Below are 15288 nucleotides of genomic sequence, written 5' to 3'. Positions count from 1 at the left end.
TTCCCTCCCAGGAGAGTCTATTTAAACAATTTGGCGTGTGACTTGGGATGCCCTGGCGAGCAGAGCAGAAGCAGAAGCAATTAAGTCATCTTGGTGCTAAGTAAATCCTTGGTTATGCAACCATTTTATAGTAATTTTAGTGTGTCGTGACTAGGACGAAATGGACAGAATCTCAGTGAGTGAAATTCAGCATCGACTCTGATAGAGCTGTGCTGAATTCCTACAGCTGAGGATCTGGCTCATAGATAATATCAAGCTGAGTTTTAATGGCCAGATTTTTCAAGCTGCTGAGCAACCCCCAGCTCCTGTCAACTTCAACCCTAAATATCAGGCCTCCCACAAAGAAGTCGCATAGTGTCCCAGTTGCTAAAAGGAAGCAGAGAGCTATCTTACCATAGGTCCCTGCATCACACCCAACTGAGCGCCACCAGCCTTCTCATCGAATCCTCCCGCCATCTGAGCAGCAAAGTTCTGCAAACAACACCAAAACACAGACGCATTTGAGTGGGATTCTTTTTCATGATCAGTCAAGCCATGCAATGGGCATGCAGGCTGCAAAGGGATCACAACTACTGATATCCTAAAGTTTTTGGTGAAGTATTAATATTGGTAAAGTATTTGGATCCATTAGGATAAACAGACAAGCCAGTGTAACGTGAAAAGCAATAACCCAGTGAAAAACGTTCCCTGTAGCTGATAAGCAACCATTTCCACATCTCAGAAAAAAACAAAATGAGGCTTTTTAGACCTGTTATTTGCTAGACACTGATTTGCAGTAAATATGCAAAATGTTCCGACATTTCATTTTAAATTTCCTCAGTGTTATTACTTCAGGGTCAGCCTTTCTATCTGGTGATAGTTCGAGGAGAGAAATTTCTTTGAAGAGTAAGAAAAAAATCATTTAAAATGGCCAAATGATTTCAGTACCGTCATTTGCTCCGATTATGTTTTGCTTCTACCAGAGACCACGAAGGGCGCTTTCCAAAACCAGAAATCATTCAGTGTTTTTTATTTTTTTAAAGAAACTGCCCAACAGTTCCTCACAAATCTAGAGTGATTCATTCATCTGAAAGACTAGGAGATTAGAAAACTCAGACGCAGTGACTCTAAACATAGTGCATAGCATTTGGGGTAATTAAAATGCGCCTTTCAATCACTGAGTTATATTTGCACCAAACAATAAGCTTGGTCTTGCACAAGGTAAGACCAACAGAAATGTTTCCTTGGATTTTTTTTTAAGCTATCACCATGTGGTGTCTACCTGCCCCACTACCCCTCCCCACACACACACACACCAGTCACTGCAGGGTTGGGCTAGTGCATGGGAATAGGGTGACCAGATGTCCCGATTTTATAGGGACAGTCCCAATTTTGGGGTCTTTTTCTTACATAGGTTCCTATTAACCCCCACCCACTGTCCCAATTTTTCACATTTGCTGTCTGGTCACCCTACATGGGAATCACAGAGTAAAACTGACCAGGAACAGAAGGGAAGTACTAAAAGATTCCTCTTGTGGTATTTGTAGCCTTGGGCTACCTCATGAAAGCAACAGACTACGAACATTAGTGAAACTTTAAATATTCCCATGAAATGTTTGTTCACACTCACTGCAGCTGTGGGCTAGTGCAAAGGGCACCCTAGAGTGAAACTGACCAGGGACAGTGGTGAAATTGACTTGCGAGCCAGTGAAATGCTAGAGCAATAAAGGCCTTTATTACTGGGTGTCTGCATGGCATCTAACAGCGGGGCTGGGGGATCAGTAGCTGCAAAACAAATAACAACTAAAGGGGAGGAAGCAAGTTAGATGATAAAAAGTCTTGCATTCGGAATAATCGAAAATGTTATTTAATTTTTCATAGGAGCCCTAAAATGACATAAATAGACCTATTGAATCAGTGACTCCAGCTGAATTATACAGTATCGGGACACACTCAAAAGACCCTTTCAATCAGTCTGTGCAGCCGCATGTCCTGGATGTGAAGGTTCAAACGAACAAACAAAAAAAAAACCCCTGAGGATACTCACTCCACCAAGCCCAGGGGGCCCTGGGGGACCCGGGGGTCCGGGGTTTCCAGGGGTACCAGGTTCGCCATCTCTACCCCGAGGGCCAGGAGCACCCTACAAGGAACAAAGAAGAAAGGTGACGACAGACACCCAGAAAAAACTCATTACAGTCTGCACCCTGATGTGCCATGAGTCCTTGGACTGCAAAAGGCTCACGGTGTATATTATTAATTCCATCCCATTTAATTATTTGTAATCAATTATTCTATATGCTCCATTATTCTCATGCATTAAGTATAATTATGAATACAGAGTGGCACCGTATTCATCGGGATGTCAACAGACCACAGTATGTGTTAATAACACATCATTAATTATTATTAATAACTTATTATCAATGACAGATTACCAGTCATTAAGGACTGAGCATCCTTATTATTCATACAGGGTGGTGCTTTAGTCATCTGAACGTAGGCAACTCACAGCAGACATTAATCATTTTACACATTAATGACATTAATGAATACCACTGTCATAGAGCTTAGTTATTGTTAATAATGGAACCATGGTGCTTTAGATATATAGGGTCCTGGTCCACGACTGAGCACCCTAGACATCATCCTCATCACAGATGGCAAGTTCTCTGCCCCGATGAGATTACAGTTTAATCTGACAGACTATTAGTCAGGTGTGAAGTGGCAGTAATATTAAGATGGAGATGTGTCACACTGATGCTTTTCCAAGTATTTTAACCGCTGGTTTCTTGCGTTTTGTTTTTTGCTCTGTGTTGGTTGTTTAGTCTTAAACTCACTTTTTCTCCTTTATCCCCACGGTCGCCCCGTGGTCCTTGTTCCCCTGCAGGTCCCTGAAACAGGTGAGACAAGAGGAGGTCAATAGTCTCCAATGTTTTGTTCACAAACATTCCAACAATGTGATAGAGAAAGGAAGCTCCTCACCTGTGGTCCAGGTGGTCCTCTTGGTCCTACGACCTGGGTGGGGGAGAGAAACATAGGAAAACTCAGCTGAGAAGGAAGCTCACACAGGATTCTCTCACCGCACCCTAAACGCCACTATGGGAAAGAAATGAATGGAGGACATGCAGAAAACTCAAGATTCAAACTTACATCTTTAATATCACCGGGTTCCCCTTTTTGTCCCTGCAATGCAAAGCAGCTGGAATTAGGAACACTGACAATTCTGCACACAATTGATGTATGCGATTCTACACCCACCCCCTGCCTAGCCCACTGCTAGACCCATCACAGAAATGCAGATAATCCCCAACCTGTGTGTCTGCCCAATCCTGCAACGAACTGAGCAGAGCCGCTTTAAGCACATGAGTAACTGTCCCACTGAAGTTTTCCCTGTCCATAAGGGAATAAGCTATACCGTATAAGCACCGTATAACTGCATCCACACTGCTGGGTGGTACCGCTTTAACTAGACTGGTGTAATTAAAAGGGTACAACTTGTGTGTCTATCTGGAGTCTGATTTTGTTTCACTTCCACCAGCCTTACACTGGTGTAACTCCACTGACTCCACTGGAGTCACTCCTCATTGACAACAGTGTAAACTGAGACCAGAATCCGGAATGCTACACCCATGGAAGTGTAATAAAGGCCAAAGAAGAAAAAATGTCCCGGTGGTCGTGATGAATAATACTAATAATGATCTCACCTTGGGGCCAGGTTGCCCTGTTGAAATGAGAGAGAGAAAGTGTCAGCATCATGAGGAAACCCATTATTTAAGCACACAAAGATGTACACGACAAGGCATTGGACAAGACGCCAGGGAGGGATGTGGTTGGGGGTAACATCAGTTTCTCCTCTATATCCAACTGCCTGAGTATTGCTGTCACTGCTCTGCTGGAGGGGTGGTAAATTGGCCAGCATTTCACACAGACAGGCAAGGCTTCATGCAAAGCATTGTGGGATAATAGGCTTCCAAATGGCTAATGGCAGGTGGCGAAAATTTCAGATCTTTGGTGGGCTAATCACTTTGCCCTCCCAGAAGTTACCGGGACATGGTTATGAAGCAGCCAAAGAATAATGCGCTTAGACAAAAAAGTAGGTTAAATAAAAAAACCCACCAAAAATAAGGAAAAGACCAAAACAGGCAGGCGTTAAAAGCTACGTTCAGCACAGGTCCAAATCAACATGATTGCCTTTCAGGGGAAAATGTAGACATTTGCTCTCAACCCTTCGCTGACACTTGCAGGCTGGAAAGCATTTCCTAATAAAAGAGGGAGGTGCAAGGGGGGCATTGGAAAGGTAGCCTGTATCAGCAAAGGGTTAAAAAAGGCGACTTCTGCTTTTGATGGAACTAGGACAGAGAAGGTCCTCGAAACAGTGGCACTGAACTAGCTCCTGGGCTCAGCTGAGGATCTCAAAACACTTCACAAATGGCAGTGAATTATGCCCCAGTTCTGGGAGAGTTTTGCAGCTAAGGAAACTGAACATTGCCCAGTGAGTGTTTTTTACTAAGCCAGGCACAGGACTCTGAACGACCTGGAGGCCTGGCCTCTCCTTTGACTCTCAGGACCAGCTATGACTCCTTTGAACTTGGGAATTCTTACAAAACTTGGGCTCAAGGTCATTTTGGAGGTAGCATTAAAATTAAAAGAAAAAGAGCTTTGATCTTTGCTAGTTTTTATTCACAGCAAGGTTTCCAAAGCCTTTATTCTAGGGGCTATTCCTATTCAGCTCACCCTGCAATTCTGACCCTAGTGTAGTGGTTAAATACTAAGAAACCAAACCAAAAAAAAAAAAAAATCTCATGCACTACGTACTTAGCACAGTTCAGTTTCCGCCTTCATGGCTTAGAAATCTGCGGGCTGTGGATTTAAATAAGGCATCTCTGGTACAGAGAGACTTGATTCACCATCAGGGCAGAGACAGATTTGGTGTTGTCTTGCCGCCTTGGTAATTACTACAATATCTTTAAAATCAGGGTTGTTAGATAATTGATTATGTTCATTATCTTTCTTCTCATCTGTGATTTGATCAAACTGTTATTTCAGACCTTCTACAGCCTAGGCAAAGAGACAGACCCAGCTGAGTCCATGAGAAGTGACCTTTCCCAGCGAGGTCCCATGGATGTCCCCGTCTTTTGTTGGGTGCTCATCCATTGGGGGCTATCGATCTTTGCAATAATTTCAAGTAATTTATTTATGGAAGGGAAATAAATAAATTACGACCGCTGACAGCAGGTTGGTGAGTTGGGCAGATAGGGCAGCATTCTCCGAAGGGGATCTCGGGCCTGGGACAGTCTCTCATTTCTTCGCAGATTATCTCGTCGCAGAGGATAGTCCCAGTGTCACAGACACAGATCCGGCAGGACTCGGGTTTCCACACATCCTTATCACTATACCTTTGCCCATCCTGCACACAGCTGCCTGCCTCCTCTGTGCCGAAGGGAAAGGAAGGGAAGGGGGGAAACGAGACGCGGTGGGAGGGGAGGCAAAAGGGAGAAAACCAAAAAGGAGAAAGAGAGAAACAGGGTCATACCATCAGCATCAGTTACAGCAATCCCACACCAATTGCAATAGGGCATAGAAATAACCTCCCACGTTCACAGTCCAAGCCAGCTCCCAGGTGGGATGGTTCTGGTTCCCCCATCTTCCTTAGACATCTCACAGATTAGTACATGGAGCTCTTGGCCACTCCAGAAGCAGACAAAACAAAGAGGCCTGATGATAGCTCTTTGGCCTCCGCAAGAGGATAATGAGAGGAAGACCTGTCCTCAAGGCCCAGGGCCCTTCTGCTGTTGACACTGCTGTAAGGTTCAAGGCTTCCCACCGGGCACCTTCTTAATTTCCCATCACTTTCACTGAGTGAAACTGATGACACAGCTGTGCCCATGAGTCTGGTAGAGTTTGTAGCAGCCACAAGCCATGTCCACTTTGGTCACACTCAGCTCAGCCCTCTTGTGCCTCCTTCACGAACCCCCTGTGTCTCTTTTCCACAGGGGCCTGTGTGCTTTTCCAGCACACCAGGCCTGAACTGGGTTTCACGCTAGTTCTACACTGGTGTCATTCCATTGGCTCCAGTAGAGTTACTCTGGATTTACACCAGCGTAGCTAGGCAGGAGAATCAAGTCTGGATTCCCTTTCTTGGTGCTGCTAGAAGGGGCAGGGTTATACCGGTCCGCTTTGTTTAACCTCATCCCACCAGAAAAAAAATATAAACAGGGAAAAGGTGGAGAGAGAAGTAACAAAGAAGGTTCTTTAAATGCCCCCTGGCCGCTTCTGGAATGCACACTCCAGACCGAACCCTGTGAGGAACAAAGAGCAACAGCCCTGGCTCGTTCTCTCCAGGCAAAGGCCGTTTTTCTAATCAAACCACCAGAAAAGAAAAACAAACTGAATCAAAGTGAAACCTATGAATGGATCAAGGAGCCCGGGAGGGCAGCGGGTGAGAATGGCTGCAGCCATGGAGGGTGCTTGGGCGGGGAGCCATGAAAAATGCAAAAGGAACAAGCATCTAACTGCCCTTGGGAAAGTTCATTATAATATTATCCCAATTATAACAGCTCGATAGAAAGGGTCCTTGATAAGGGGAGCCCCATAAAAAATATCAGTGCCTCTTTGCCATCTGTTTCTCTCCCCCATCCAAGTGAATGTCTGAAGCCCGGATGGCAGCAGTTGAGATGACAGGGGGGGCCTTTGTAGAGGGAGCTGGGGCACCTTGGGGACCCCAGGGGACCCTTCCTCTCATGAATGGGCCTTTTCTCGAGCGTACACAGAGCTCAATTCACGTTGCGCTGTTAGGAACCAGTTTAAATAAATAAGGGCAGCATTTCAACTCCATCTGGAAGCCATTGCTGCCAATCTCCCCTATGCAAACAAACTGCTCACAATGGAGAATTGAGTTCCCTCCATGACCTGGAGAAAACTTTTGCAGATGAGCCTCCCAAAAGAGCTAAAGCCATCTGAGCAGAAAATAAGTCCCTCTCCTGGGAAACCGGGTGCGATTCTTTGCTTTAGAGGAGACTGAAGCACAAGGCATGCTCGGTTATGCCCATTCCTTGTGCTGCACACCTGAGGAATCCAAGCACATGATGAAGGATGCGAAACATACTTTAACCTATACTAGAGATGGCAGCTTAAAGGAACCGCTCTGCCAAGTTTTGGTGTACAATCAATATTCCTGCGGGGAGATCATCCTTTTACAGCAGACGTAAGGCAGAATTAATTAACCGATCAGCATCATTTTACCAGGAATAGGAAAAGGAAACAGAATCACCTGTTGCTACAAATAGACTGATTCCCAAAGTGCGGCCTTCCGCTTCTGAGTTCTCTTGGGATGTATGTGGCACAGGTGCCGGATCTAGGGGTGCTGCCGCCCCACCTGGCTTGAAGTGGTTTCCATCCTATCCAGGGTTTACAGTTTGGTTCAATGGGTCTCAGCACCCCCACCATACAAACTGTTCCAGCATCCCTGGTATGTGGTCGGATGGAGGTGTCTCCCTGGGAAATCTTACAAATCCAATCCTTTTTTTATGAACTAAGCAAACTGAAAACGGCCTAGCAACTCCTTTGCGCTTGAATGGGAGGAATTCCAGCTCCTTTTTGCTGGAATCTCAGGCTGGGTGGGGAAGACAGCATGGCCCAGAAGCAGGCGCGCAAGGAGGCATTTTCAGGCACTTCTCCCCCTGCAATTGATTTACAGTCTGGAGCATATGGAGACAGGGATGGAATTCAAGCAATAGGAAACCTGCCCAAACAAGTGAAAAAAAAATCCTTTCTACCTAATAAAGTTTCCAGCTTCCAGGCTGAATAATATGCCAGACCAGAATTTTTTCTGGGGTAGGGGGAAGGGCTGGCTGTGCATAGGACTTTAATGTCACATCCTGCAGCTATTGCACAAGATAATCATTTTTTTTTAAATGGTAAAATATTGGGGGGCAGGGAGTGGGAATGAACTCCCCCACGTGTCTCCTTGCTTTCCTCTTTGGGTTCAGATTTGGGGGAGGGGGTTGGAAGGTGAAGGAGAAGCTGGACAATCTGCCTAGTGTGTCTGGAATGCATCTCATCCTCCAGGTGGTCTCCTCTGGGGGGGAGAATTTCCTTTCTGATCCTTAAACAAAAAGTCTGTTGGCGATCAATTTCTTCTGCACCTTACTCACCAGCCCCAACTGAGAAGTGGGTTGGGGGGGGGGGGGAGTTAAAGGCTGTACAAAGGTCTTTCTTTGTAAGTCTCAGACTCTGGCTTGTCTGTCTCGGAATGTCCTCTTTGTCTGGCTCCCCGTGAGCCCCCCCAGCCCACTCAGCTTTGTTGCATTAACTCTTTCACCGCTGCAGGAGGCGGAGAGGTATTTTGTTCTCCCTTGGGTGGGCTCTGATCCGACTGGGTTATATTTGCCTCTGAAAGCCCTTTCCAGGGTGGAAATCAACTCAAGGAGGGGGGATGGAAGCCGAAATAATACACAGGCAGGGGATTCATGACTGCCAGGCTCTTCCAAAGCAACCAAGCACTACAACAAATCGGAACAAGGTTCTTCACCCATCAGTATTTTGTCACTGCTCAGCAGTGAGCCTCATCCAGCGTCCAGAATCCAGAGAAGGTACAAAGTGGGAGAAAGGCAGATCTAAAGAGGAGCAACGGAAAACACTAAGCTCAGGATCAAATACAGGGAGCACCTTAGGCCAGTTTTCCAGACCTTAAGGGACTTATTTTTTCAAGCCACTTCTCCCAGGTCTGCAACACTTGCTCCTACCACCCCATCTTTCCCTTCCAAGTGCAGCGATTTCTCTCTGTGTGTCGCTCTGTCTTCCATAGCCTTTGTGTCGAACCCCCACCTCCCCCTTTCAGGATCAATTTTAAAGAAGAAAAAGGTGCAACTTACGGATATCCTCATCCTGACATCTGACAACGGCTAGTAAAATGACCTGGGTGGCTGCGAGCAGCACTACAGTCCTTGAAGCCACAAAGCTGAACATGTCTAAATGTTAGACATGCAGGACCTTTGTGTGTGGAGGAGAGAAGAGGGAGGAGGTTGGTTTCCCCAGTGACTACCGAGCCTTCATGCAGCCGATTCCCCCTTATTTTTTGGAACCAGCAGGAGAATCCAAGGTACCTAGGCCCCAGCAGAATCTGGGCGCCGTCTGCTCTGGGCTGAGGCACCGCAGTTAGATGGCCCCTCTGTCTTCCAGGAGCCGGTGTATATGCCCAGATCTCAGTCCTCCCCCTGCCCCCCAGCTGCGCTGTAACCTGAGCCCCGAGCCCCGTCCCCAAGGCTGGAGACCCCTCCTCCTGCCAGCGCTTCAGTGCAGCCCTGGAGCCAAAAGGGGCACGAAGTTAGGGAGGGAAAGGGAAGGGAGGGGAGGGTCCTACCTACCCCACCTCCTCCCCGAGGAGGCGCGGCGGGCAGCGCTGTGTCTCTCCAGACGCACGCAGGGATGGGGCAGGGAGAGCGGCTTCCAAAGCGCCGCGCCGCGGATGAAGTTTTCCCAAGCTTCCCAAAAGCGCCCGGCGCGCCGCGCTCCCCGGGAAAGGCGCGGGGGAGGCAGCGGGAGGGAGGGCAGGAAAAGCCCAGCTCCGGGAAAGACGCGCAGCTGGGAGAGGAGAAGTTTGGGGAAGTTTCCGCCGAGGTTTCCCGGGCCCGTGGGGTGCAGCCACGGGGGCGCGGCTGGAGATCGGAGGGGTCTTTGGCTTCCCTCCCGGCTCCGGCATCTTCACCGGGGCGCGGTGTATCCTTCCGGGGGAACGTTCAGCTCTCCAGCACCCCCGCCCCACTGCCAGTCAATCCGGTGTCACTCCGTTCGTTCCAAGGCAGAGGCTCCGGAGTGACACCGGTGCAACTAAGTTCACAGCCAGGCCTTTTTGTCCCGCTATGTCCCAGCCCCCGCGCTCTTCCGTCCCAGCCCAGACTCCGGCTCCCTCTGCTCTCCCCTTCGAGCCCGGCTCCCGGACCTTCTGCCCTCCCCGGCGCTCCTGCTCCTCCACTCCCCTGCCCGGTACTCCGCAGGTGGCGTGGTTTCTGGAGGTGATTTGCAAACGGAGGCGGGGAAATAAAGAAAGGGGATTAACCCGAAATCCCTGGTATCAGGCTCCAGGAATCCCCGTTTCCGCCCCGCAAAGCTAAGACACCCAAGCTGCAGGGTTTGGGAATCCTGCCCCCTACCCCTGCTTGTCCCTAGCCTAGTAAACTCTGGTCCCATCGGCTGGAAAAAGGGGAGGGGGAGCGAGGAAAGAAGATCCCCGCATGCCCCCGGTTCAGGTCTGGGCATCTCCCTCTCCAGCCCCGGGGAAGCTGAGCATCCAGGGCTGGGACAGCCGCAGGGGCCGTGGTCCTGCAGGTGAGAGGGCGGAAAAGGCTATGGAAAGGGATGGGGGGGGGGCGCCTTTCCCCTTACTCCACAGCCCCTGCCTGCGCCGTTCTCTTGATCGGATGGCGCGGATCCCAAAGCTTTAATTCTGGGGGAGCGAGGGTGACTGCGAGGGCTTTTGCAATCCTTGGCAGCGCTGGAGAGGGATGGGGTTGCGCTGTGCTTTGCAAAGCAGTACAGCGGGGGCGGGGGGGAATCCCTCTGATTTGCAACCCCTAGCACAACCTGGAGGAGTTCCCCGGTCTGCAGACCCTTGGGGCTGAGGGACAGAGAGGTGCTGGGCTCTTCCTGGCCGCCAGTCAGCAGCATCCAGGCCCCGACTCAGCAACCGACGGAAGCACGTGCTGCTTCTCAGTTCGCTCGCAGGCTCCCCCGTAAAGCACCTGCCTCACCGGATGGGCGGGGGCTTCTCCCCAAGCCCCTCCCTGAGGTGCAACGAGAGGCCGAGCCTCCAGCACGCCCTTGCCCCTGTCCCACCGCCCCTGCTACTGCAGCGCCTCTGCCACGTGCGCACAGGCCGCGTCCCCCTGCCCGGCGCTGTACGTGCGCGCGTGGGTGTCCCGGGACGTCTCCAGGCTGCTGCAGGGACACAGCTGGGCGCACGCTGCCACTTGGGGGAGGGCGAGGGGGGAGTTGCACCCCTCCCCAGCCAATAGCAAGCTGAGCCTCAGAGCGCCCACTGGCGAAGGCTCCCATGGTGGGTGGAGCTTGGCGCACGAGCCCTCGAGCCAGGCCACCTTTAAAAGGCGGTCCACGCGCCCCGGGCTCTGAGTCCTCCGGGAAAAGCCACCGAAGCTGGTCACTCAGCTCCTGGGATTCCTCTCTTACCAGGGACCCTGGCAACGTAGCAGGGCGGCCAAGCTTTGCCCCTCTCCATGGATGGCATTTTTGCAGATTATCCGCTGCTCTGATTTGCATATCGTTTGCATAGGTCCACAAAACTTCCCTTTGCAAATAGTGTGCATTCAGCTGTGTTGAATGAGGTCCTCTGTTTGTTTCCAGGCCAGCAGCTAGGTAAGCTACCCACACACACTGCAATGACTTTGAAATCCTGCAGGCTGCACATCCCCAAGCTTCACCTCTGAACACCAGTTAATGTCAAAGGCTGTGGCCCTACCTTTATACAAAGATTTTCCTAGAACAGCTTTCAGAGTGGTAGCCGGGTAAGTCTGTATCAGCAAAAACAACGAGGAGTCCTCATGGCACCTTAGAGACTAACAAATTTATTTGGGGATACATTTGTTAGTCTCTAAGGGGCCACAAGGACTCCTCATTTTTCCAAGAACAGTTCCTCTTGGTTAATCAGAATGAGCTGGGTGTTTGCCTTTAAGCTATGCAACATGGCTGTTGTCCTTGGTCTTAGTTTTTTTTCTAGGCGTCTTTTGTGTGTGGAATGGAAATAATTACAGGATTGCTTACCTCTGGAAAATAAATTAGGCCGTGAAAAGATCAGCAATTGTGCATTTGTGCTCTACAGGGAAAGTGCAAAGGCAAAAGGGCTAGAAGCCACTTTTTTACTCAGGTGGCCCTGCCAGATCATTCAAGGAGCTATTTCTCCTGGATGCTCTCTTGCTGCACCACAGTTAAGGTTAAAACAATTTATGGTGAAATCTGAATTCCCAAAGAGCTCGCAAATCCAAATGCGTCATCATATTGGCTTGAAAATTGCTATGCCATTTGAGGGCCTGAGGGGGAGTTGATGGGGCAGATTAACCTGAGGATTCCCAGACCCTCCAAAAATGACCATAATCATTTTTTTCACATAGCTAGGAAAAGGATTGGGGGCTCAGTCATATGAAAGGGAGGTTGCTGGACTCATCTAGTGCCTGACACCAGTGCCATCCCCAAAACCCAATAACTGAAAAGATCAATCACATGCAACTCGGATTTCCTTTAGCTTCCAACATGGAGGCTTCACATTGTTAGCTTGGAGTTAACAGTAACTCCAGAATCAACGTGGCAATGAGCTGCTTTTCTAAAGTTATTCTTAACTAAGCCCTTTATTTTAATACATTGAGAGAGTTTCCACCATCTCTATCTCTGCATTGCTTTGGGGGTGCCCCCTCCGACAAGCAATAACTGGTAGATTTACGGAATTTAGACCTGAATTATTTCACAATAAAGGAGCATGGGTGAATCTTCGAAGGTGGCCAGATGTCATTTAGGGTGCTGTGAAAATGGGGACTTGTCAAAGCAATGCTAGATGGATGCAAAAACTCCATTATGAGCATCCCTGGCATAACGACAAAGCCCATTAAGCTGCTTAAAAATGTCACAGCTTCCTTTCTCTCAGTCAAGACACTCTAGAAATCTTTGCATAGGACAACAGCCACATCAGCCCCTGAATGGAGAGAACAGGCTCATAAATAGGAGTAGGAGAGAGAGGTATGTTTCCAAGATCAATGGCTGCAGAATAGGGTTTGCCTTGGCAAGAATCACAGCATAGTTCTTGCTCTCTGCTCAGTGATGTTCCAAGGTATCAAAGCAGCTCATAGTGATCAACCCTCCTTCCAGACTCCTCTTGCACAGGCAATCTCACTACATCCACATGATAATTATTACAGTATTTCTCTGACAGTGTTGTCTAAAGGGCCCTCCATTCTGCTGGGCACACTAAAGAGACAGTTCCCACCCTGAAGAGCTGTGACATGTTTTGATGCATTTGTCTTTTGTAGCTTGTGCAGTCCCTTGGGCCTGATCTAATCAATGCCTATTGGGATCATTGCTTAAGGAGGCTTTAAATTAGGTGGTGCATAAATGTAGCGCTGCCTCCTGTCTTCACAGGGTAGAATTGCAATATTCTCAGTGCAGGTTTATCACAATTACTGCTGAGAAGCTGGATAACCAGAGAGGGGTTAAAAATAAATCAAGGCTACTTCTTCCTTATGCAGAGCTGCTGGAGACGGGGTCACTTGCCGTGAAACAATATATCTGTGCTCTGTGCCTTATAATCAAAGTCCCAGGGGATATTCAATGAAACTGAAAGGTGGCAGATTTAACATCGATCAAAGGAAAAAGAGATAAGTTTATGAATGATAAAATGATGGAGTTCTCTGCCTTAGCAGCCAACTGTACTCAACATCCCTTCCAGTCCTATGCACAGTGAAATACTTATAGATACAATGCATAATTAGACTGCAGAACTCATTGCCACGGGCTGTCACTCAGGCTGGGTTCCCAGAGGGACTGAACATTTACAGCGCTCACAGGAAAACCCAGCATTTTAATAGTTAATGCTAACGAACTGCTTCAGGGCTTAAAATGTACTCTATTAGCCATGTTTGCCGAATTGAAGTGTTTAAAAAATCATGGTTGGACCATCCAAAATCAAGCAGCTAGCTTATAAATCATGATTTCTCTCTTTTTTTTTTAAAATTGCATTATTTTTATTCATCGGTTGGTTTCTCAACCTTTAGGAGGCTCTCACATCATGTTTGCAAGCCTGCAACCATGAGGGCTAGAAACATGCTAGTTTAAAAAAAAAAAAAAAAGAAAGCCGAGAGTCTCATCTAATCCCATGCATCCAGCAGCTGGGACTTTAAACTGCACACTCCTCATAATAGCATGAAATAAGGAACTGGTTAAAAGGGAGACCACAATGGGTCATACTGAAAGGTGAACTGTCAGACAAGAGGGACATTACTAGTGGAGTTCCTCAGGGATTGGTCTTGGGTCCCATCTCATTTAACATTTTTATTAGTGACCTTGGCACACAAAGTCTGAGTGTGCTAATAAAATTTACAGATGACAGAAAGTTGGGAGATATTGCCAGTACAGAAGAAGACTGGAATATCATGCAAGAAGACTAGCAGTGCTGTATTTAAGGTGAGGACAAGACCTTTAGGTAGGTTCTTTGGGGCAGGTCTTTCTGGTCTGTTTGAACAGTGCTTCACACAATGGTCCATGAATATGCACTACCATGAAAGAAGTAATAGTGTCTAGTTTTTTTCATCAGTAGATCTCAAAGCAGGTCAGTAGCATTAGCCCCATTTTGCAGATGGGGAAACTGAGGCACAGAGAGGCAAAATGACTTGCACACAGTCACCCAGCTGCAGAACCAGGAATAGAATGCAGGTATGCTGGATCCCAGGCCAGTACTCTAGCTACTAGGCCATGCTGCCTTCCCAATAATAATAATGTGGAGGCAGATCACCCCACATCTGCTTTCCGAGGGGTTTCTTGCTCTTTTCTCAGAAGCCTCTGTTGGAGGCAGGATACAGGGCTAGATGGACCATGGTTCTGATCCAGTCTGGCAGTTTCTACGATCCTTATGGAAATGACGCATTTCTTTCAGATCACTTCTCAGTATTGCAGTGGAGACAGGAGTGTGTGACTTTGCCCAAAGTATCTCAGCTATGATAGGAGACTCCAAGGCAGGATACTGCATCCTTAAAAGCCCAGAAAAAAAACAAAACCTATGTTGTTGCTGCTGGGAACGTCTGCCAAAAATAACCTGGGAGGATCTGTCATTAAAAATGCCGGCGCGCACTGCCCATGTTTGCTCAGTGTTGCTAAAACAGCCCTATCAATAAACCAGCGAAGCTGTTTCATTAGCTTTCACAGGGCCACATGTGCTCCCAGCCCAGAGCTCCGAGGTCCACCCAAGCCGAGAATAGCCGTGGCTCTCAGCTCGGCGGAGCAGCCTTTGATAACGCACCAGGCTGCATGGTTTCGTTTGCTATTTTTAGACCCCTCCAGCCTGTCATTAGGACGTATCCAGATCCTCTTGGATCTTTGGGACAGGGACTTGCAGCAACAGAGGGTTGCTGGGAGAGGCTGGTTTCTTAATGGATTTGCAGTGCTCCCCGTCACCGTCAGCCTCAATCTCTCACGCCTGTGGGCCAAGCTAGCCTGGCTCTGGCTGCACTAGGCAGGCTTTAGAAATGGCCTGCTGCTTCATTTTACAGTGGGAGAGAAGAAAACAGCCTTTGTGAGAACGGGGGTGGGGGGGTG

The 15288-nt window shown here is 48.4% G+C and overlaps 1 protein-coding gene across 2 annotated transcripts in view; it reads right to left on the bottom strand.

The window, feature by feature from the left end:
• The window catches only part of COL2A1 (collagen type II alpha 1 chain), a 64620-nt gene extending 55505 nt beyond the window's left edge, over nucleotides 1-9115 (bottom strand). The window contains exons 1-8 of one of the 2 annotated variants that reach the window (XM_032786766.1): nucleotides 8853-9115; nucleotides 5203-5409; nucleotides 3684-3700; nucleotides 3130-3162; nucleotides 2962-2994; nucleotides 2817-2870; nucleotides 2027-2119; nucleotides 394-471 (exon numbers count right to left, since the gene is read on the bottom strand). In XM_032786766.1, the coding sequence (XP_032642657.1) occupies nucleotides 394-471; nucleotides 2027-2119; nucleotides 2817-2870; nucleotides 2962-2994; nucleotides 3130-3162; nucleotides 3684-3700; nucleotides 5203-5409; nucleotides 8853-8946 (609 nt within the window). In that variant the 5' untranslated portion in view covers nucleotides 8947-9115. The remainder of the gene's footprint in view (nucleotides 1-393; nucleotides 472-2026; nucleotides 2120-2816; nucleotides 2871-2961; nucleotides 2995-3129; nucleotides 3163-3683; nucleotides 3701-5202; nucleotides 5410-8852) is intronic. The other variant, XM_032786767.1, reaches the window with a different exon arrangement.
• Nucleotides 9116-15288: the final 6173 nt, after the last annotated feature.

Source organism: Chelonoidis abingdonii, chromosome 26, assembly GCF_003597395.2.
Source record: "Chelonoidis abingdonii isolate Lonesome George chromosome 26, CheloAbing_2.0, whole genome shotgun sequence".
Lineage (NCBI taxonomy): Eukaryota > Metazoa > Chordata > Testudines > Testudinidae > Chelonoidis > Chelonoidis abingdonii.
This window is presented reverse-complemented; position numbering and strand designations above follow the sequence as displayed.